Source organism: Nomascus leucogenys, chromosome 15, assembly GCF_006542625.1.
Source record: "Nomascus leucogenys isolate Asia chromosome 15, Asia_NLE_v1, whole genome shotgun sequence".
Classification (NCBI taxonomy): Eukaryota; Metazoa; Chordata; class Mammalia; order Primates; family Hylobatidae; genus Nomascus; species Nomascus leucogenys.
Window position 1 is genome coordinate 8,515,506 of NC_044395.1, and position 22,615 is coordinate 8,538,120.

General features: G+C 52.8%; 1 protein-coding gene across 5 annotated transcripts in view; it reads left to right on the top strand.

Annotated features, from left to right (window-relative positions):
- Positions 1 to 22,615, top strand: part of KIRREL3 (kirre like nephrin family adhesion molecule 3) — a 581,266-nt gene that overhangs the window by 509,964 nt on the left and 48,687 nt on the right. For all 5 annotated transcript variants that reach the window (XM_030828765.1, XM_030828762.1, XM_030828766.1 and 2 more), the window contains one exon: positions 20,742 to 20,899. In XM_030828765.1, the coding sequence (XP_030684625.1) occupies positions 20,742 to 20,899 (158 nt within the window). The remainder of the gene's footprint in view (positions 1 to 20,741; positions 20,900 to 22,615) is intronic.

The following is a 22,615-nucleotide window of genomic DNA, read 5'->3' on the forward strand; positions in this document are numbered from 1 at the left end:
TAATCATCTGCTTCTTTGCTTATCTCCTTTTCGACTGAGAGAATCAGCATTTTGACCATTTCTCTTGACCAAGTGACCATCTTAAATAATTCTTAATTAACTGCAGTTCCCTGATCCTGTCTTTACTTAAAATTGTGATATTTTCCTCATCGTGGATATTTTTACATTCGTTCTGATTTTTTTAATTTGCATTAAGATATTATTTATTTCCATTACTGGGGTTTTGAGTACACCCTTAAAGTTTGTGCCCGAGACACGAGCCTCACTCACCTCCCCACTAATCCCAGCCTTGGGTCAGAGAGGTGGTGCTGCATGGCCTGCGCCCACTGAACCAGGAAAGGATGGTTCCGGGACCCAGCACCATCCTTGAAGGAAGAGAGAAGTAGGAATGAAGCAGCTCTGGGCCAGCGACTGCCTTTTCACCACGTGTTTGTCCAGGCGGGGCCAGCTGGGGACTGAGTAGAAGATGCAGGCTGCTGTGGGTGAGGGGGGCTGTAGGGAAACCTCTCTGGACTTGAAGTTCAGGTTCAGCTCCAGTTCTCATTGCATGATGCCTGAGAGCCACTGGTCTCAATGCCTGTGGTCCCCACTGAGCCCTTTCCTCCTGAGTCCAGGAGGGCCGCTGCCTGCCCTGAGAGGCCATGAGATAGAGGCAGGTTGCTACTCTGCCTACCTCACTGTCTTTGTGAGGTTCCGGGTCAATCCCTGCAGGGAAACTGCTTTGCAACAAGCAGTGCCAATTCCTGCGTCCTGTCAGTTAGCCGCAGCACCGAGGCTGTTCTACGGCCTCTTGGGTCACTCAGCCCACGGCCAGGAAGATCTGCTGCATGTCTAACTTAATTCCTCCACCCTCATCCCCTGGTCTGTCTTTCCTGGAGGCCAGCCTTGCCATCTGCCTGGAGGTCTCTATCTAGTCCTGCCCCTTCCCTCTCCAGAGCATCTGAGAGGAGGAAAGAGTGGGGTCTCGGGGCAGGTAAGAAGCCAGTCCTCCCTGCATGGTCCACCTCAGAGCCCCCTCAGCATCTTGATAGTTCACCATTAACAGCCACTGAGGCATGAACTGCTTGGAGGAAAAGGCCCGTTCAGAGTCAATTTATCAAAGTTTGATAGGAAGTCATAAAAATGGCCTGGTGGCTGTTCCCCTCCAACAGCTGAGCCGAGGCTTGCTGTGTGGCAGTGGCAATTAGCAGCCTCATCCCCTCGTCCTGTCCTTCCCACTGCAGCCCCATGCTTCCCTAGCCCCTCGGCCCCTATAAATAGAAACACCTCTCAGAGAACTGGACGGACAGAAGCTAACTGGGAGCAGGGAAGTAACTTCAGCAAAACTAATGAGGAAGTATTTGAGTGGACAGGGGCTGAGAGGGGGTTGCAGAGCCACCAAGTCCATCCCCCTGCCTTAGAGTCATGTTACCTTGTCACATCCACCTCATCCCTGATGGGGGGTGGGGGAACAGGCTTGAGAAAAGAGGCCTGACCTCTCTTCCCCAGCTGTGTCTCCAACAACAGTTCTTCCAGACGTCTAACCTCACTCCCTCACCCTGTAGCCTGAGCCCGTCTTCCCCTTGCAGTGAAAAGGAGACTATCTATAGATCATCCTCTCAGTTCCTCGGTGGCCCTCTGCAACTTATCCTTTTGTCCATTTTATAAGCCCGGAGGAAACTGAGGTAAGCAAGGATGGGGCCCTTTGGCTCACTGAAGGGAAGTGAGAAAAGAAAAGTCCGGATTCTGAAATCACTCTATCAATACTCCAAATCTGCCAGGCACGGTGGCTCACACCTGTAATCCTAGCACTTTGGGAGGCTGATGCGGGAGGATCACTCGAAGTCTGGAGTTCGAGACCAGCCTGGCTAACATGGTGAAACCCTGTCTCTACTAAAAATCCAAAAATTAACCAAGCCTGGTGTTGCATGCCTGTAGTCCCAGCTACTCAGGCAGCTGAGGCAGGAGAATCGCTTGAACCTGGGAGGTGGAGGTTGCTATGAGCTGAGATCGTCCCACTGCACTCCAGCCTGGGCGACAGAGCAAGACTCCGTACCAAAAAAAAAAAAAAAAAAGAAAAACATCCAAATCTGTGTGTGGGAAATACAAAGAAATGGTAATCTTGGCTGCTTGGGGCGTGTTGCTCAACTTCTCTGCACCATGCTGGAACTCCTGGGTCTTCTCTCTGGGGACAGACATGGGCAGGTGTTCCTGATATGGCCTTCTTACCTGCCGCAGACCTCCACTCGGGGGACAGACAACACTGGAGTCCAACAGTCCGGCCCAGAGGGGAGCAGAGAACCAGGACGCAGGCTTTAGCCAGAGTCACATGGCCTTGAATTAGTTCTCAACCAGCCCTGCTGGAGGAGAGGGCACCTTCTTTCCCCCTGAGAGCAAGTGTCCCCACCCATCACACAATAAAGCACCCGCTCAGAGCCAGCACGCGCCCGCCCTCCTTGGGCTCACATTACATTCGGACACCTGAGCAGAGTTCCCGGCTCACAGGCTTCTGGCCTCCACTCAGCCTTCCTGACCCTCAGGTGGCTTCACTGCCTTGCCCACTTTCAGATGCAGCTGCTGACTCCCGGGGAGGTGCCAGCCTCCTCTCAGAGTTCACACAGCTAGAAAGTGGTGGCCTGGAGACGCAGGGCTTGTCTTTGGGAATCCCAGTTTCAGGACTATCTGAAGCCCTCCCTTCTGTTCACACAGGACCCCTTTCCACCACGGGATGGACCCAAAATCCAGACAGAGCCCTGCCCCATTCTCCAAAGAGACAACAGGCTCTCCTCCCCCCTCCAAACGGCCCCTCCCCAGGCAGGTGGGCTGTGGATCCTCAGGCATTTGGGGACCCCCTGCACCCTTAAGAGCAAATGAGCATCCCTGCCTGAACTTGCACTCCAGGATGAAGCAGTGGCATCTTCCTATTTGACCCCAAATGCTGCTGCCGGCTCTGCTCGGCCCTTGGAGTCCCAGACTCGCAAGAGATGAAGGAGGCAGACCCATTGTTTGGGAGATGAGGAGGGAGGAGAGACAAGAAAAGGAATGAGCATTCACTAAGCCCTGTTCTGGGGACTTCACAAATGCCATCCCATGGAACATCCCCTAACCTTCACAGAATTATTATCCCTCTTATTTTATGATGAAGATACAGGCTCAAATAACTAATTAACGTATCCAAGGCCACACAGCCCGGAACTGGGAGGCCAGGAATCAATCCCAGGTCTCACTGCAAACACGGCTCTGTATCCCTGGCCCAGTGGCTTGTTCATTGAGGTTGTATCTCAGCCCCCAGGATTTCTGAGCACTCGTGGAACACAGGCCTCCATGCATGGTCTTCTCTGAGCACCCATGGAACACAGGCCTGCATGCATGGTCTTTTCTGAGCACCCATGGAACACAGGTCTACATGCATGGTCTTTTCTGAGCACCCGTGGAACACAGGCCTGCATGCATGGTCTTTTCTGAGCACCCGTGGAACACAGGCCTGCATGCATGGTCTTCTCTGAGCACCCATGGAACACAGGCCTGCATGCATGGTCTTTTCTGAGCACCCGTGGAACACAGGCCTACATGCATGGTCTTTTCTGAGCACCCGTGGAACACAGGCCTGCATGGTCTATTTCCAATAACCTGGCTCATGGACAGGGCCAGGCTGAAGAATACTTCATGGGGAGAAAGCTCTGCTCACCTCTCCCTAGCAGCTGTGTCCAGTGAATGCCAATTAATGCTAATGGCAGTCTAAAATAAACATACTCAGAAAGTAAAGCTGCCTTGCCTCCCCCACCCCCGCCACACACACACACAACACAATGCATTCCAAAGCCAAATGCAAATAATATTCTCAATTATAGACCAGATTTGGATTACGTGTGCCTCTGGCCACCAACACGAATGCCCATCATGGGAGCTAACTGTGACTTTAAGACACGCCCAATACGTTTCACTTCAAAGCAACACTGGACACCTCACCCCATTCACTCCTCAGAGCAGCTCATCAGCTGCTCCCAAGAAACACGTCTCATTTTCCCCCACGTATGCGCACTAACATGCCCAGATTCCTGCTTAGTGCCAGGGATGGGGATCTGAGCTGAGACCCATGTATTTTAACCTGAACTGATCCCAGCGCACCCACTGCAACTCGACACCATCCTGTTTTTTGATAAAGGATCCGCCATGAACAACACACTTTCCATGGCAAGTGAGTTGCTCATCAAAGCTGAAAGGGAAGCCTCAGAGAGAGCCAGCAAAAGAACAGAGGTGATTAAGGATCCAAGGCTTGCTAGGCCTAGCTGATGGGCCTCTGAGAAAGGGGTGGTGGAAGGTGGAGAGTGGGGAATGCAGAGGGGAAGGGGCATGTCCGACGTCTCAGGAAAGCCAGGGGACACCAGCTGTCCTGGGTCCAAACTCATGGTGATTCACACATCTGCGTCCAGCAATGCCCTTATGGACTACAAATCTCAGCATCTCCCAAAATTGACCCAGGAATCCAAGATGGAGTAAAAATAGGGCCAACAGGAAGCTGTTGGAACATAGTTGACACTCAATGCTTATCAACGTGTTCTAGATCTGCCCCTCCCAAAGTATCCCCTCTGGAAGCTTTGTTTTCCCCACCTAACTCCCACTTCATGCAGGCATCTCTTTTTATCCTTCCATCATTGATGGGGTGCTCATCTGTTGAGCACCTGCTCCGTGCAGGCTGAGCTGGGGCAGGAGAGACAAAGAGGAACATGACAGGGCTGCTTCCCTTGGGAAGCTCCCATAGAGCCAGGCACCCGGGTCAAGCCAGCACTGATTCCCATGCAGCCGGCTCTCCACAGCAAATGCAGGGCATCCATCTACAGCTTCCATCCCACTCAGCCCCATGCCGAGGTCCCAGGCTGAGCCCTGGGATGCGCCCCAGGATGAGAATGACTGCTGCACTCCAGATGCTTAAGCGCAATCTAGTGGAGGTCAGAGGGCACATCTGAACAAAGACTGAACATTGTGTAGGTGTCCACAAGTCAGGAAAGGAAAGGAAGCGCAGTCTCAGAGGAGATGGCCGCAGAGCCAGGGTCCAAGACCCCTGGCTATGTGGCTGTGGCCTGCGGCGAGGAGCCCTGTGGCTGGAGACGGGCATGGGGTAAGGCTGCAAAGGTGGCCAGGCCCGGGTGCTGTGGGGCTTTGGACACTATAAGCAGAGGGACAACTTGATTAGATTGTCATTTTGGGGGGATCCCCTGTGGGGAACAGGTGGGAGCAGGGACAGGCCAGAGGAGAGAAGTCACCTAGCAGGCTTTCCCTGTGTGGCTCATGGGTGGTGGGAAGGTGTGGGCTCCAGCTCACGGAGCCTCCATCTGCAGCTCCCTGGGCCACAGGCCAGGTCACTGGGAGCCGTGGCTCCTTCCATGTTGCTTCTCTTCCACTGCACATATGCATTTGGTCTGAGCTTCCTTGACACCCTGCCGTAACCAGAGGAGCAGCTCATCTTAACACAAGAGAAGGCAGTGGGTCTTCAGCAGCAGCCTTTGTGCTCATGTGACCAGCAGGCTGCCTCCACGACTGAGGACCTGCTACATTTTCTCCTTTAATCCTGCATTATTCGAGGCACATATTAGCTCCACTTTACAGATGAGGAAACTGAGGCTCAGGAAGGTTGATAAACTTGTTCGGGGTCACCCTGTGGGATCATTCCCAGCTCTGAGAGCAAAGGCTGTGCCCTTTCTTCACCTGCCTGACGTCACCCACCAAGGGCTGGAGATGCAGGGCCTGGGTGGCCCCAAAGCCATCCCCACCAACACCAGCAAACTTAATGTAGGGATGATCAGAGCCAGGTGAGGAGTCCCTCCCTGCCGCAGTGAATAGGACTCAGACGAACATAAGAGGCCCACAGTCCCCTCCTTATCCAGTAACCAAGCTCTTCTTATTCTGAATAAGGGGCTTATTCTGATAGTAAGCACTCCAGTGCCAAAACCGGCCCCATCCCACCTAAACAGTGATGGAGCGAAAGAAGACACCCTGGGGGGAAGAGGCCACTCCCTCCCTCCACCTCTGCCTCCTGTGAGCGGCACCCCGTGGTGGAAGCTGCGGTGCTACCAAGTTTCTCTTTACCCCTTTCAGGACAGGACAGAAGGACTCATGCTGGAGTGTGGGGGCGGCCAACTCCCTGCTGAGTTCCACTCTGGAGTTGCCTGTGGCTAAAGACAGGAAGCTCACTTCCAGTGACTGTCCCCACAGGGTATAAAGGCCAGGCCTCCCTCCCCAGAATGGGGCAAATGTGAAAAATGAGGAAGAGAAGAGATTTCAAAAAATAACTATAAGGCCAGACTGTAGATGAGAATTAAAACACTTTCATCTAATGAGTTCTAAAAATATTGCCCTTTTTCAAATGTAGAAGCTTGTACTTTTTGAGAAAAAAAAAAAAGAAGAAGGCGGCTCAGGTTGGAAAAAGATTTTGACTTTTTCCTCTTAGGATTCTGGCAAACAGTGGATCTGGTAAATTTGCATCAAGTTGAAAGGTATATTTTAGTGATTTTCTGGGATTCCCTGAAATGAGTATTTGTAGCAAGAGGCCTAGAGAAAGTGTTTTGCTTGTTTCCTTCCTTGGAACACTGCCATTTGGTTGTATGGTCCTCCATCCCAAAGGACTGTGTGTCTCTCCCCACATCCATCTCCTTTCTGAGCAGGTGACTTGCACCCCACGCCCCCCTGAGTCTTTGCCTGTTTGCCTGTCTTCTTTTATTTGTGCCCTTCTGTCTCATGGTCACCTCTCTATTCCCTCCTCCTGTCCGCCCTGCTGGCCTGTAACCAGCTAAGATATGGAACGAATGCATGCTTTTATCTTGCAAAACTCAGTGTTCCTAATCTGTCGTCTCAAAAGAAAGCTACTGGAATGTCTTATGCTTATTTTTTAAACCCCTTAATGTAACGACCGTCTTCCCGCGCCCCTGCGTCTCTGTTAAGACTCCTGAGGCTCCAGGTGCCAGTAGTCAGGATTTCTACCTGGCCTGGTTTTCGTCCTTACTGAAACCATGAGGCTCCTTGAGGAAGTGGATTTACCGGATGGGGAGCCCATAGCGAAACTAACCATATCAGTTCTGCTTCTATTTATGGGACCAGCAGGGACACTGCAAGTCCCTGCCTGGCCCTTTGCTGGGTCAGGATGGCTGCCTTGATGCTATTAAAGCTACGGAAGTGAAACAACGCAGATCCTCGTGCTAGCGCAGCCTATGGCACCGCAGTTAGGACTGTGTGGTTGGGGCGGCAGGATCTGAGCCAGAGTCCTTGCCAGTTGTGTGACTTGCCTCAAATGTTTTGGCCAGTCTATGCCTCAGTTTACCCACCTATGAAATAAGGCTACTGCAAGGGCCCACCATACCATGAAGCATGGATTTATACAAGTCCACGGCAGCTTCCATGATGGGCTTTTCCCACCAACCCAACTGTGTTGAGCAAAAGAACCCCCAAATCAGGTTAAGGTCGAAACCAGCTGGAGAGCTTTGTGAGCGGCTGCAAGGGGGCATGTGCGGGTTATTCCTGCAAACACACCTAAGAAGCGCTCTCACCCGTCCTGCAGCCATCAGCATAGGAGCTGGGCTGGAGAAAGGAGAAAGTCTCTCGCTCCGCAGGACTGGGAGGGTGAGTGGAAGCCACCAAGCACCACACACTGACCTCCCTGCCCCGGCCCTACTCGCCCCTTCCTCTCTCCAGTTTGATGCCCTCCCCCACCCCACTGTCACTTCTCTGCTGGCCTCTCCCAAGCCCTCTCACCCTTGCTGTGCACATGGCAGCCACATAGCGCCCTCTGTCACCTGCAGCCGGCACAGGCACGCTGGTCGGCTTGCATGCAAATCACTGCGGCTCCCTTCTCTACCCACCTCCCTTCCTCCACTCTGCATACAGCCTGAGACTTACATGCCTGCTCATTATTAACGAAACGTCTGTCTCCTCACAAGTAGCTCTGCCCTGAGATGCTCAGACCCTCTTTCAGGGTTTAACCAAAAATCAGCGATCACTCACCCTCCCTAATTTAAGGAGCGAACCAAGCCCCTACTGACTTTGACCCTAATAGCTCTTGGGTTCTTTGCTCTGACCCGCTGGCCCAATCCTCCCTCCCTTGGGGTCTCCTGTCTAAAGGCAGTGGGGTTGCCCATCACAGTTGTGCATCCGTGGGATCTTTGGATCTGTGATCTCCTTGTCATCGCTCTGGTGATTTAAAGGTGCTTTCAGGCAAGGTACTGACCATTTTATCTCAGGAGTCCAGGAGTGCGCACGGAGCAAGGTAATAGCAGAGATTTAAAGGTGCTGTGAGGCAAGGTACTGGAGCAAGGTAATAGCAGAACAAGAGATGGAAACAAGCCCATTTCACATGCAATATGCTACTCTCTGCCCCCATGTGGAGTTACTTATTGAATAAACAATAATAACACTAAGAGCTAAAATTTAGTAGGTTTTTACTACAGTGCCAAGCTCTGGGACAAGACACTGCATAACTCTTACATGAACTCATTTAAACAGCACACCAGCCCTGTGCAATAGCTACTATAATATCTATGACATTAATATCATCCAGCACAGAAAATTTGCACACAGTCACGTGGCCAGTGAGTGACGGAGCCAGAAGCCCAGCCAGGTACTCTGACTTCAGGGCCTCCCTTCTTATCCCCTAAACGATATGAGCTCCAGCTGAGAAGTGGACTTCCAGTGTCCCAAACCTTTGCAGGGGACCTCTGAAGTCAGCTAGTTCAGGGTCCCCCCAACCCCCAGGTTAGGGGCAGAACTGAAACAGCCTCCAGCACGCCTTCCTCCGAGCTACGTGCCATCATCCTAAACTTGCGTCTTGCTCCTTGTTCCTCTTTTCTCTCTGTCCCCAACCTCCTTGAAGACATGTCTGTTCTATTGTGCCGCCAAATATATTGGATGCCATATCCTTTAAAAATCCCATTTGCGGCCGGGCACGGTGGCTCATGGCTGTAATCCCAGCACTTTGGGAAGCTGAGGTGGGCAGATCACCTGAGGTCAGGAGTTTCAGACCAGCCTGGCCAACATGGCAAAACCCCATCTCTACTAAAAGTACCAAAAAAAAATTAGCCGGGCATGGTGGCAGCCACCTGTAATCCCAGCTATTTAAGAGGCTGAGGCAGGAGAATCGCTTGAACCTGGGAGGCGGAGGCTGCAGTGAGCCGAGATTGCGCCATTGCACTCTAGCCTGAATGACAAGAGCGAGACTCCGTCTCAACAACAACAACAACAAAAAATCCCATTTGCATCTTGCCCCACATCTTCTTAATATAGACCTAAGTGGAGGTGGGGAGGGTCTGAAGAGGGGGAAAGCACACCTACATTAATTAAATCACATATATGTAATTAACACATCTACAGGATTGCCAGATAAAATACAGGATGGCCTGTTAAATGTGAATTTCAGATAAACATACTTACACTACCATTTTTTAATTTATCTGAAATTTACATTTAGCAGGGCATACTGTTCTTTGATTTGCTAAGTCTGGAAACCCTACCCGTATCCCAGCTCTGCTGCTTACTAGCTACGTGATGTTGGGCAAGTAGCTTAACTACTTTGTGGCTAGTTCCTCACCTCCAAAATATGCATCATCATTGTATCTACCTTATATAGAGTTGTGAGGATTAAAGGACATTTATAAAGGACGCCGAAGAGTTCTTGCTGTATGGTAAGCCCTATATCAATGTTAGCTATTATTCATATTATTGGTGCTGTTTTTTTATGACTGCATCCAAGGCAATATACCAGGCAATGGGAGACAGACAAAGACGCGTCGAGACTCCTACCCTGCAACTGTAGGGAACCTGAAACAGGTCCACAAGTCAATGCAATATAGATGTGGTGAGGACCAGTGTAAGAGGTGCTCAGGTGGGGAGGGGGCTTCTAATTCAGTGGGATCAGGCAAGGCACCAGGCAACATGTATTTATTAAGTGCTCACTATGGGCCAGACACTGTACTAAGTACTAGAGAGAGAATTTGGCAAGGACCAGCCCTCAAGGAGCTCACAGCGTCAGGGGAACAGCAGGCAGTAATTGCGCCAGGCACCACATGTACCTGCTGAGGTGGGCACATGGTCTTATGGCAGTGCAGAGGCTGCAGGTGGGAGAGTCGGGGGTTGAGACTGAGAGAAGACTTTCTGGAGGAGGCAACAATAGCCTGAGTCTTAAAGAATAACCAAGAGTTAACAAGGCATGACAGGCCTTTGAGCTGATTGAAAAGAGGCTGGGATTCCAGCCAGTTAAGACTCAGGCAAGGAGATTCCCAGCAAAGGGAACTCACAAGCCAAAGCGTGTAGTTGTAAAAGGGCAGGCTATCCTCATAGAAGAGTGAACGGTCACACAGGAGAAAGCTGCAGAGATGAGGCCTCACTGGAGAGAATTGGGGAAGGCCCCTATCATGAGGAATTGATTTTTGTGCTGGAGAAGTGGGAAGCATTGAGCATTGTGAGCAGCAGACTGGGCTTCCAGAATAGTCACCTGGCCTTAGTGGAGGGAGAATGGATCGGAGGGAAGTGGAGAGACAGTTGATGCCGTGGGCCCAGTTCTGAATCAAACAGCAGGGGACTACTGGGTTACATCAGTTAGCTCTTGCTGCTGCAGGGGAGAAAAAGTAATATATTTTCCTCATTCATTACAAGGTTTGCAGCTGACACCCGTGTAACAAGAGATAGATTAACAAGAGAAAAGTGCAACAAATGTATTTAACCAAAGTTTTATGTGAGCTTTCAGAAATGAAGGCCCAAATGCCATGGGAAAATTGTGTATTTGTAGGCTTATGTTCAACAAAGAATGGGCAGCTGTGCAGAAATGTGATTGGACAAAAATGGGGGTATGACCTCATGGTAACAAACTGGAAGAACTTAGCCAGGCCTTGCTTGCATTCCTCTTGGAGTTCCTGTGCGCCATTTCTTTCCTCTGAGTATAGGGCAGGATCCCTCTGGAATGAGGATCTCATGACCTAGTTTCAGGGGAGATGGGTCAAAGAATTTTTTACAGCTAGCTCTCGCCTAGGAAGGCAGGGGATTGGAGAGTAACCTTTTTGCTTCTGCTGTTTTCTCAACTTCTAAGATGCGATATCTTGGAGTATTGTGTTCTGAGCGCAGATACTGCATAATAAACCACCCCAAAAATGTGAGTCAGCAGTCTGGGCTGAGCTCAGCTGAGACGGCTCATCTCTGCTCCACATGGGGCTCACGTGTGCCTTTGCAGCCCATAAGCAGTGTGTGCCTCAGTTGGCACAGAATGTAGGGGGCCCAGAGGGAGGGGATGCCAAGCCAGGCAGGGCAGCGTGGAATCACCCATGGGAGCAGCAGGGTCTTCACCCAGCTCCCAGCAGGGCAAAACAGGGAAAAGGACATAGACCTCTGCTTTACCAAGGGGACAATCTGGGACTTCTAAGTCCCAGCTGCCCTGCCCATCTATCGCCTTTCAAAGGAATGAGCCCAGTCTGCTTAGAGAACCAATAACATGCCACATCATACATCAGACCCTTTATAAAGCATTTTCTCATGTTACATCTTCCTTGACCCTGGCAACTATACAGTGAATCTGGTTTTGTTATTTTATTTCATATTTTACAAATAAGGACACTGAGGCACAGAGAGGCTAAGCAGTTTTCTCATGGCCACAAGCCAGTAAACATAGCACCCAGGATTTGAACCCAAGCTGCCCGACCTTCAAGTTAGCAAAGCAAAAGGAAAGGGGCAGGCCCGGCACGGTGGTTCATGCCTGTAATCCCAGCATTTTGGGAGACCAAGGCAGGTGGATCACCTGAGGTCAGGAGTTTGAGACCAGCCTAGCCAACATGGTGAAACCCCATCTCTACTAAAAATACAAAAATTAGCCGGGCATGATGGCGGGCACCTGTAATCCCAGCTACTCAAGAGGCTGAGGCAGGAGAATCGCTTGAACCCAGGAGGCGGAGGTTGCAATGAGCCGAGATCATGCCATTGCACTCCAGCCTGGGCAACAAGCGAAACTCCATCTCAAAAAAAAAAAATAAAAAATGGAAAGGGGCAATTGGGGAAAAGCGATTTACTCCAACAACTGCAGGTGGCTCTTATCCACAAGGAGGAATTGAGGTAAGACGTGATGAAAAGCAAGGCTGAAGAGTCAGCAGTGGCCAAGAAGTTCAGACTATTTAGATGGCAATAAGGGACTTTCAGAGGATTTGAAACAGAGGAATGCTAGATATTCAGCACATGGTAGGTGAATTACTGGTTGACTGGATGGGTGAATATATTCAGACTTTTGTAACAGTCACTCTGGAAAAGCGCAGAGGACTAGGAGGTGGTGGGGAGAAGCAGTATTATAATCCAAGCAAAAAATGATGATGGCTGAGCCAGGAAGCCTGTGGGAATGGAAAGAGACAAATCTGAGCGATACTTCAGAGGGTTAACCAGGCTGGTTGGCAAGTCAGGGTGACTGAGAGTGGAATCCAGAAAGAACCCCAGATTTCTGACTTGGTCCCTGAACAGTGGGGCCATTCTCCAAAATACAGAACATGGGGAGGGATGGGTGTCTAGGAGAGGTGGTGAGTGTGGTGTCCCACCTGCTGAGCTTCGAAGGCCCTTGGACAGTTGGGTCATGACTCTGGAGCTCAAGAGAGAGGTCTGGCCTGAGATGTTTCTTTGGAATTTATCAGCATAAAGATGTGAGTTGAGTTCACAGAAAAGTGAAGGTTTTCCATTAGATAGTGTGTCAAATGAGATAGGGCCAGCAAGAGCTAACTAGGGAAGATCAGCATTTAAGGGGTGGGAAGAAAACAAAAAGTAACAACCAGAGAGGAAGGAGAAAAGCCAAGAGGGAATCCTGGAGGCCAATTTCGGATGTATCTATTCCCCGCCCGGTGTTATTTTCCTTTTAGTACTTAGCAACACCTAACCTTATATTATGTATGTGTTTATTCATTTATTGTCTGTCTCTCCCACTAGAAGGTAAACTCCACTAGGGCAGAAGCTTCTTGTCCCTAGTGCTTAGAAAGGGCCTGGCGTATAGTAGGTGCTCAATACGAATTTCTCCCAAGATTGTTCGGCTACCACTGGGAAGCTGACTCTTAAAACCAGGTCACCTCCCTCTTGTCTCTACATCCTGCAGTTCTGCATTATGACCATTAGGTGGCGCATCTGTGTAAGTGAGGAAACCGGAGGCTGGGATTACACGCGGCCCAGAACCTGAGAACCGGGCAAAACCACAAAAGGGAGCAAGGAGTTGGACGGACTACAAACATCATTCGTCCTTTCCCTTAGCAGACATCGCCAAAGCACCAACTGCGAGCCAGGCTCATGCTTCCTGGGGCCCTCTGAAATTCAGATTGCGGGGAGGGAAGGGAGGAGAGTACCTGCCAGGTCTGAATGCCCCCTGGGACGGGCAGAGAGCCTGCTTCGCAGAACTGTAGGGCCAGGACAAAGGCAGGGGTTAATGAAAGGGCTGCTGCAGCTGCAGGGATAGTCTGGGAGCTGCTCTAACTCCAACAGAACATATTAAAGGGTCAAAGAAACTCGGCCGGGCGCAGTGGCTCACGCTTGTAATCCCAGCACTTTGGGAGGCCGAGGAGGGCGGATCACGAGGTCAAGAGATCGAGACCACGGTGAAACCCCGTCTCTACTAAAAATACAAAAAATTAGCCGGGCGTGGTGGCGGGCGCCTGTAGTCCCAGCTACTAGGAGAGGCTGAGGCAGGAGAATGGCGTGAACCCGGGAGGCGGAGCTTGCAGTGAGCCGAGATTGCACCACTGCACTCCAGGCTGGGCGACAGAGCAAGACTCCGTCTCAAAAAAAAAAAAAAAAAAAAAAAAAACTCGAGTGTAAATTCCACCTTCACCACTTATGGCTGTGTGATCTTTGCCAAGTAATTTGCCCTCTCTGAGTCTCAGCTTCTTAACCTATAAAATGAAGACCCTAATAGTCCCTGCCTCAAAAGATATTAAGAATAAAATAAGAGGGCCTTGGCACAGCACTTTTCACACAGCCACAAAGCTAAATATTATTCCTAAAAATTAGATATAATAACCAACATTTGTATAGACCTTTACAATGTTCTGTGTGTGTCTTTCGTATTGTAAGGTAATCCTCATGGTAACCCTGCAAGATAGGTATTTTTATTATCTCACTTCCCAGATAAGAGGATTAAGGTTGTCAGATTATATAACTTGTCCACAAATCATATGGCTCATAAAGTGATGGACTCAAGTCAAGTTCAGCTCAGCAAACGCATATGCCACCCTGTGCCCTGTGCAGCAGGCAGGCAGGCACTCTGCTGGGAGATGGGGATCCGGATGGAGATCATGGTTCAGGGAAGAGACACACACAGATTTCCATGGGATGTGGTAGCTAGTGAGTCAGGGGATGCCCAGGATGCTGTGGGATCATAGACAGAAGCCATATATACTTGGCCCAACTGGGAGATTCTAGAAAGGCCACTCAGAGAGGGTGCCCTCTGAACTAAGTCTCAAAGGGTGTGTAAGAGTGACCCAGGAGAAGACCAGTGGTCCAGAAGAACACCTGCATTCCAAGCTAAAGAAACAGCATACACAAAGGAACCTGTTCTGAAACAAGATCGTGTACCTCCAAAGCCAGTAAGCAGGAAGCAGTCTGCCCCTTTCTCTGGCCAGCCCCGGGGGAGCGAAGGGAGCAGGGAGCCTGTGAAGGGATCAAGGGTCCCCATACGTGCTCTTTGTCAAGCAAGCCTTCCCTTCGTAGCACTTGTCAGTTTGTCATGATTTCTACCTAGGAACCCTTAGAGCAGCACTCCTCCAGCTTGAAAATGTATGTGAATTGTCTGGGGTCTTTTCAAAGGCAGATTCTGACTTAGGAGGTCTGAGGTGGAGCACAAGAGTCTGCTTTTCTAACAAGCTCCCAGGAGGTGCCAAGGCTGCACACACGTCTGTCTTGGGCACTGGCCTGGAGTGGCAAGGGCCTCCCCATCAGCTCTAAGACGGCAGGCCATGTATGGCTCCACTCAGCTATCATAGCCTCAGCTTGTGACATGGAGGAGAGAAAGGTTGGGAGGGAGGGAGGCAGGAGGGCAGGGCACATGGCAGGCTGACTGCAGGGCTGCAGCGGGGAACATGGGGATGGAGAAGATGCTAAAGGTGTGGGAGATGCACCCCAAGGCTTCGGCATCCTCCCTCCACTGTAGTCAGTGCTGGAACTCCTAGCACCGACTCTCCCAGAGCCCCTGGGGCTGCTGCAGAACAAAATCAAAGAACCCACAAACGTCCTTCTCCCCACTCAGCCAAGTGTCTCTGATCTGTCACATGCTCGGCCTGCCGCCCTCTCCCATCCTATGTTCCAGACAAATCAGAGGACAGCAGCCATGGGGAAACAGGCTGAGAACCAGCTCCCAGCACCAAGCCCTCCTCAGCCAGGCTTCCCTCTCTCCAGGAGAGACAGGGAGCACCAACCCTGATACCACAGCAGCACAGAGTTCCTACAGTGCTGTCCCAGCTGGCCTCAGAAGGGCCCCCGCTTTGCCCTCCTCCCCCCCACTACTCACCCAGCCCGCTCCCAACTGTACCCAATGCACACACACATGCAGGCACACACACATACACACATATTATATACACACACACAACACACACTTACATACACATGTATGCACATGCACACACATACATACACATATATACATGTGTATACACATGTATACACACAAGTACATCTATATACACATATATACACATACATATGTACATATACACATGCATACACGCATACACACATACACACATATACATTCATACACATATACACATATATACACATACACACATGTACACACATATATACACATACACACATATACACACATGTACACACATATACACACACACACACACACACACGATTTAAAACGCTGACCTCAGAAGCCAAAGCCCATGATAACTGCCCCCTGGTCCCATCCCCACTCCCCTTCTGAGGGTCTTTTATTTAACAAATAATATTCAACAAATATTTCTTTAGCACCTACTACGTGGTACAGCAATACCACAATGACCAAGATAGATAAGGTCTTTGTTGTCCTTTCTAGAACAGTGACAGATAATAAATGAACCCAGTGACCCAGAAAGTGCAGGGGTGGGTAGTGGAGAGTCACTGAGGGGCTCTTGAAGCTGCACCTTCATTGACAGGAAGAGCCAGCAGAGTGAGGAACAGAAAAGAGCATTGCAGACACAGAGGAGCAGGGCGAGCCCGGCCCCGGAAGGAACTGGGTTCGCTGAGCAGCAGAGAGGCAGTGGGGCCAGGGCCTGCTGCGAAAGGAGTGGCTGGAACAGACTGAGGCCCCAGGGGCAGCGAGGGCCGTAAGTGCTGGTGCTTTGCAGGCAACACCTACTCTCCTTCAGCAGGAAGCCCCCGGAGGGTTTGGTGTTCGTGATAGACCCACTCTGCCAGCTTTGTGGGGAACTCGCTGCTCATTGAGTTAAATGAGAACCAGTCTTACTCTCCAAAGGGCTGGGCGTCTGTGAGGTTCTCCACCGTATAGTATGGGGGCAGGAGGGTGGCGCTGCTGCTCCCCCACCCCTCCAGCTGCCACTGATCAGCCATGCTCAGAGACCAACCATCCCAGGCTGATGGAGCATTGAGGAATTCCTGGAAGCCCAGCCAGGTCCCAGTTGGGTGACCAAGTGAACACTGGAGGAAATTCCCTCAGTGCTGTCCTTGTCCTGGCACCAAGAGAGTTTTTCCAGCCTGCTCAGACGAGGCTGGCCAACCTGGCAAGCCGCCTCTTAAAAAAAAGGGGAGTATAGAGGTTGGAGAGAACCTTAGTGCGTGAAACAGATGAAAGCTTTACCTCTCCAGTTAGAGCCAGAATGTGCGTCCCAAGCTCACCCTCATCCTTCTTCGCTCTCTTCACTGGTAACTTTGGGTCAGCCTCTTGTGCTCTCTGGCCTCAGTTTCCCTCCCCCTATGCCACCTCTCCAGCCGAGACCCCATTGCCTTTGGCAGCAGAACTTGGGGAAAGCTTTTGGGGGCTCCCTCCCACACACAGGGAAAGGGACGGGTGCCCCCACTGCTCACCCACACAAGGCAAAGTCAGCAGAGCTGGGCAGGGAGGGGCAGAGCAGCGAGGGAGGCTGAAGCTGCCTGCTCCAGTCCTAGCCAACGGGACAGTAAACTGTGTTTCTTTCGGAATCAATGTCCCAGGAGCCAGCTCGGTGCAGGAGTGTCACTCAGCCGCCCCCAGCTAAGGCCACGCTATGGCCTCTCAGGCCGGCTTCCAGCTCTGGGGACCCACTCTGCTTGGGATCCGCTCAGCCCTCCCCAGGCCTCAGTGCCCCAACAGTTAATGCCATTTTTTTCCTGACTGACAACAAGCACGACACCAAAACAGTCAACTATTTTTATCTCCGGATTAATCACGAAAAGGCTAACGCTTCCACCTTCCTTGTGATTAAAAATTAGAAGCCCAAACTCTACAGTGGTTGAGGATAATAACCAATCCTGCGAGGGGGTGATGAATAATACATCTCCAGGCAGGGACCCATCCGAAACTTCCTCCCCTCGCCACTGCCTGGCCCAGCCTGGCCCAGTCTGAATGGGGAGGTAATGAGGAGCCCCCTTCCACACCAGACACAGCTGCCAAGAGCGACTGCTGATTTCTCTTCAGCCTGCTGGCCCCCAAACATCCTCCCTCCTCACCAACCCCCACCCCACCCCAGCCCCCACCCCCATCTGGTGTGCAGTGAAGCGAAGACCAATCAATAATGCATGGCTACATGAATACCCAGCGTGATAACCACTTATTTGGGAAGATGTAATCAGGCCCCATTCTGAGGGTGGATGTATGTGCGTGGCTGTGTGTGTGCCTGAGCACTCCCACAACACGCCCCACTCCCTCCTCCCTCGTCCGCGCTGCCTCTAATCCGATATTCCAGTAACACAACACTCCAGCCACAAGGAGGAAGGGCCCGTCCTCTGGGTCTTGGATTCTAGGGGAAGGCCTTGGTGGCTGCACTGTGCTCAGAGCAAGCAGAGGCTCCTGCACCTCAGCCCAGAGCCCAGAGCCCAGATCCCAGAAAGCTGGGTCCTGCCATAGGACCCCCTGGGGAGCTCACCAAAATCCTGATGCCTGGGGTCCCCTCCAGAGACTGGGACTTCGCTGCTCAGGGTGTGGCCCGCCGTGAGGTTTCAAAACCTCTGCAGAGGAGCGTGCAGTCAAGGCTTCAAACCCCTGTCCAAGGCCCAGTAAATGTCCGTGCTGGAGAGCCGTCAGCTCCCAGATCCTCCAAGCTCTCACGTCTGCACCTGAAGCCACTCAGAGAAGGGGCTTCCTGCTCCACCCTCTGCTCTCAGGCACTTTCCACAGTCACTGGGAAGGCTGACACCTCAGGTATCCAGGCTGTCCCCAGGGCTCCACGTGGCTCTTTTTCCAGGCCCTCAGCGAGCTCATGGAGCCTGAGCTCCTCCATCCTGGTCGGGTAGGCTGCCTTGAAGAAAGAAGCGTGAAGGCTGGCCACCTCTGAGCCCTGCTCTTCCTGCTGGAAGGCCCCCGCCCACCACGTGGAGATGCAATTCCCCTCCTCCGCAAGCGGCTGCACCCACCCCACTGGGTGGAAAGCCCTAATCCGCCTCCCTTTTGCCCTGTGGCCACGCCCACCCCAAGGAGGCCCGTGGGCACTAATGAAGGGTGTGGGGTGGGCGGCTGGGGGGTGGTCGTCTCCATCCATCCCATTCCCACCTGCTTCCTCCGGGCCTCCTGGCTCGAGAGCCCAGGGCCAGGTGGGTTGCATGAGGCAGACTCTGTTCCTGAGCCAGGATCTCGGTGGAGTCCGGGGCTCGCTGCACCTGGGGTCAGTGATGTGTTCTCACAAGCCCTGGGAGGTTGTTTATTCCTCAGGAAATGGCACTGCTGTGCTCTTAGTGTGGGAGCAGGCCTCCAAGGCCGGGCGGCGGGGCAAGGCAGCTGGTCTGAAGATTTGCTTCTTGGCTTCTTCCTAGGCCCCCATGGGGGCTTCCCGTCCCTCCTGGAGCTTTTGGAGAAGCCGGAGTGGACTAGGAGAGCGGCTGATGGGGCAATGCCCTGGGAAGGGGAGGGAAGCTGCCATTCAGGCTGAGGCTGGAAGCCTGAGCCAGCGGAGTCAGGACGGGCCCGGAGCTGTGACTATTCAGCTCTGAACTTCTCCAACCCAGAGCCCCAAGCACAGAGCCTGCATAGAAGAGTGGGCTTTCTCTGGCCACCAGGCAGAAAGGACCCTTTGTGCTGGGTCCCGAGGCCCCCGTTATCCAACTACCCCTTCTGCGTTTGCTGTGTAAACAGACAGCTCACGTCTTGATGTGTCCGGAGGCCCTGGGCCTCTCTCAGCCTCCAGAGCTGGTGGGCCCAGCCTCTCCTGAGACCCTCAACGTGTCCCCAAGCACAAGCATGGGAATCGGCCCTGTGTCCTAAGGCAAGGCACTTCACATCTCTGGGCCTCTCCTCCAAACTGTGATCATCCACCATCCTTCGGCCCATGGTCTTCATGGGAATCAAAGGGGTGACTCCAGTGGGGCCAGCAAACATTAGTGGAGCTTCCCCAGGCACAGGGCTCTGTGCTGGGCACCGTGAAGACCATGCTCCGACATGGACGTCCCCTCCTGGCACTCAGAATCCCTTGACAGGAGCCACCCATCTCTGACCCTGCTACAAAATGCAGTGGGAAGGCTGGAACAGGGGAGAATCAAGCTGCCTCTGGGGACAAAGGGGCTGGAGCCACTCGAGGAGTGAGGAGCTCAGGAGATGCCAGCGCTTACACAGCCCTCCGAAGTACTGGCTCCACCGTGAAGGGCTGCCCTGTACGCTGCTCCCTGCCAGGGAAGGGGCCGGCCTGGTGCTCCCAGGTTCCCTGGGCCTGGCCTCCAACCCTGGCTCTGCCACTGCTGGAACTCGGCTTCCGGATCTGTGTCAATGGGGTGATAATGTTGACCTCACCAGACTGTTGTGAGGACTAACTCAGACAGCAGGTGTGACAGTGCTTCATTTAAAGAAAAAAGAAAAGCTGGGCGCCATGGCTCACACCTGTAATCCCAGCACTTTGGGAGGCTGAGGCAGGCGGATTACCTGAGGTCAGGAGTTCGAGACCAGCCTAGCCAACAGGATGAAACCCCGTCTCTACTAAAAATACAAAAATTAGCCAGGTGTTGGCTGGGCATGGTGGCTCAGGCCTGTAATCCCAGCACTTTGGAAGGCAAGGCAAGCAGATCACCTGAGGTCAGGAGTTCAATACCAGCCTGGCCAACATGTTGAAACCCCATCTCTACTTAAAATACACACACAAAAAAAAATTTGCTGGGCCTGGTGACACGTGCCTGTAGTCCCAGCTACTTGAGAGGCTGAGGCAGGAGAATTACTTGAACCTGGGAGGCAGAGGTTGCAGTGAGCCGAGATTATGCCACTGCACTCCAGCCTGGGTGACAGAGACTTCATCTTGAAAAAAGAAAAAAGAAGAAGTTAAAAAGAAGCCACAGACATCGCCTGGGCCACAGAGTTCTGCTTCTGGGTCTGGGAGTGCAGGCTGAGGCTGCTGGCCCTGTCCCCTCTCGGCAGGCCCTGAGCAGGGATGCGATGACTGGCGGGAATATCCTCCACTGTAAGCACGCAGTGCACATGTCAGGGATCACTGCGGGTGCTGCTGTCATCGTTATGGTACAAGCGGATGATGCGTTTTATTAATGTATTATAATTATTGTTTGTCGTCATCTCCACAAAATCCTCCCAGCCTGCCTGCCGTCCTCCTCGAGGGGGCAGCCTCGGCCTGACCTCGCTGCTTCTCTTCCCACAGTGCCGCCTGATGACCCCGTCATCCTGGGGGGCCCTGTGATCAGCCTGCGTGCAGGGGACCCCCTCAACCTCACCTGCCACGCAGACAACGCCAAGCCTGCAGCCTCCATCATCTGGTTGCGAAAGGGAGAGGTCATCAATGGGGCCACCTACTCCAAGGTGAGGCCTGAAGGGGAGGGGGTGGGTGTGGATGGGCTTCAAGGGGAGTGGGTGGGGAGGGGGCTAGGTGGACAGGGAGTTGATGGGGAGGAGTCTAGGTAAGGAGGGGGCTAAAAGGAGTGGGGACTGGATGAGGAGGGGACTAGGAGGGGTGGAGGTTAAGTAGAGAGGGCTAGGTTGGGGGCTAGATGGGGGGGCTAAGAGAAGAGGGGCTGGGGGTTAGGTAGAGAGGGAGATGGTGGGGGGCTGGATGGGGAGGGGCTGGGGGAGTTAAAGAGGGGATGGTGGGGGGGCTGGTGGGGAGGGGGCTGGGGGTTAGCTAGAGAGGGGGATGGTGGGGGGCTGGTTGGGAGGGGCTGGGGGTTAGGTAGAGAGGAGGATGGTGGGGGCTGGTTGGGAGGGGCTGGGGGGTTAGGTAGAGAGGAGGATGATGGGGGCTGGGCAGAGGGGCTGTGGGGGTTAGGTAGAGAGGAGGATAGTGTGGGGCTGGTTGGGAGGGGCTGGGGGGTTAGGTAGAGAGGGGGATGGTGGGGGGCTGGTTGGGAGGGGCTGGGGGGTTAGGTAGAGAGGGGGATGGTGGGGGGCTGGTTGGGAGGGGCTGGGGGGTTAGGTAGAGAGGGGGATGGTGGGGGGCTGGTTGGGAGGGGCTGGGGGTTAGGTAGAGAGGAGGATGATGGGGGCTGGGCAGAGGGGCTGTGGGGGTTAGGTAGAGAGGAGGATAGTGTGGGGCTGGTTGGGAGGGGCTGGGGGGTTAGGTAGAGAGGGGGATGGTGGGGGGCTGGTTGGGAGGGGCTGGGGGTTAGGTAGAGAGGAGGATAGTGTGGGGCTGGTTGGCAGGGGCTGTGGGGGTTAGGTAGAGAGGAGGATAGTGTGGGGCTGGTTGGGAGGGGCTGGGGGTTAGGTAGAGAGGAGGATAGTGTGGGGCTGGTTGGCAGGGGCTGTGGGGGTTAGCTAGAGAGGGGGATGGTGGGGGGCTGGTTGGGAGGGGCTGGGGGGTTAGCTAGAGAGGGGGATGGTGGGGGGCTGGTTGGCAGGGGCTGTGGGGGTTAGGTAGAGAGGAGGATGGTGGGGGGCTGCTGGGGAGGAGCTGGGGTTAGGTAGAGGGGGTATAATGGGGGCTGGATGGGGAGGGAACCAGCTCCCCTGTCTCTCTGCAGCTGTCCCTTTTGGTTTCTCTCACTCTTTGTCTCCCTGTGTCTTTTCTTGCGCTCTCACTCTGTGTCACTTTTTCTCGCTCATGCTGCGGTTCTCCTACTCATTTATATGTGTGTCCATCCTTTTATCTGACTTGTGCGATCTCTCTCTCTCTTTCTATCTCTATCTATCTATGTCCGAGGGTAACTGCTGGGGAAGACCCTAACAATAGGCCATGGTCAGACGAGGAGACTCAGGGACAATGGTGGCTGGGGTCTAGGGGGCAGATAAGATGCAGGCTGCAATCACAGTCTGAATGTTTGTGGCTCCCTACATTTCTGTGTCAAGATCCTAACCCCGAAGTATGAGGAGGTGGGGCCTTTAGGAGATGATCAGGTCATGGGGGTGGAGCCTCTTAAATGGGATCAGTGCTCTTACAAAAAAGAGGCCTGAGGGAGACCCCTTGTCCCTTCCCCATTGTGAGGACACAGTGAGAAGAAGGCATCTATGAACCGGGTGTCTGTCCCTCAATAGACAACAAATCTGCCTTGATCTTGGACTTCCCGGCCTCCAGAACAGTGA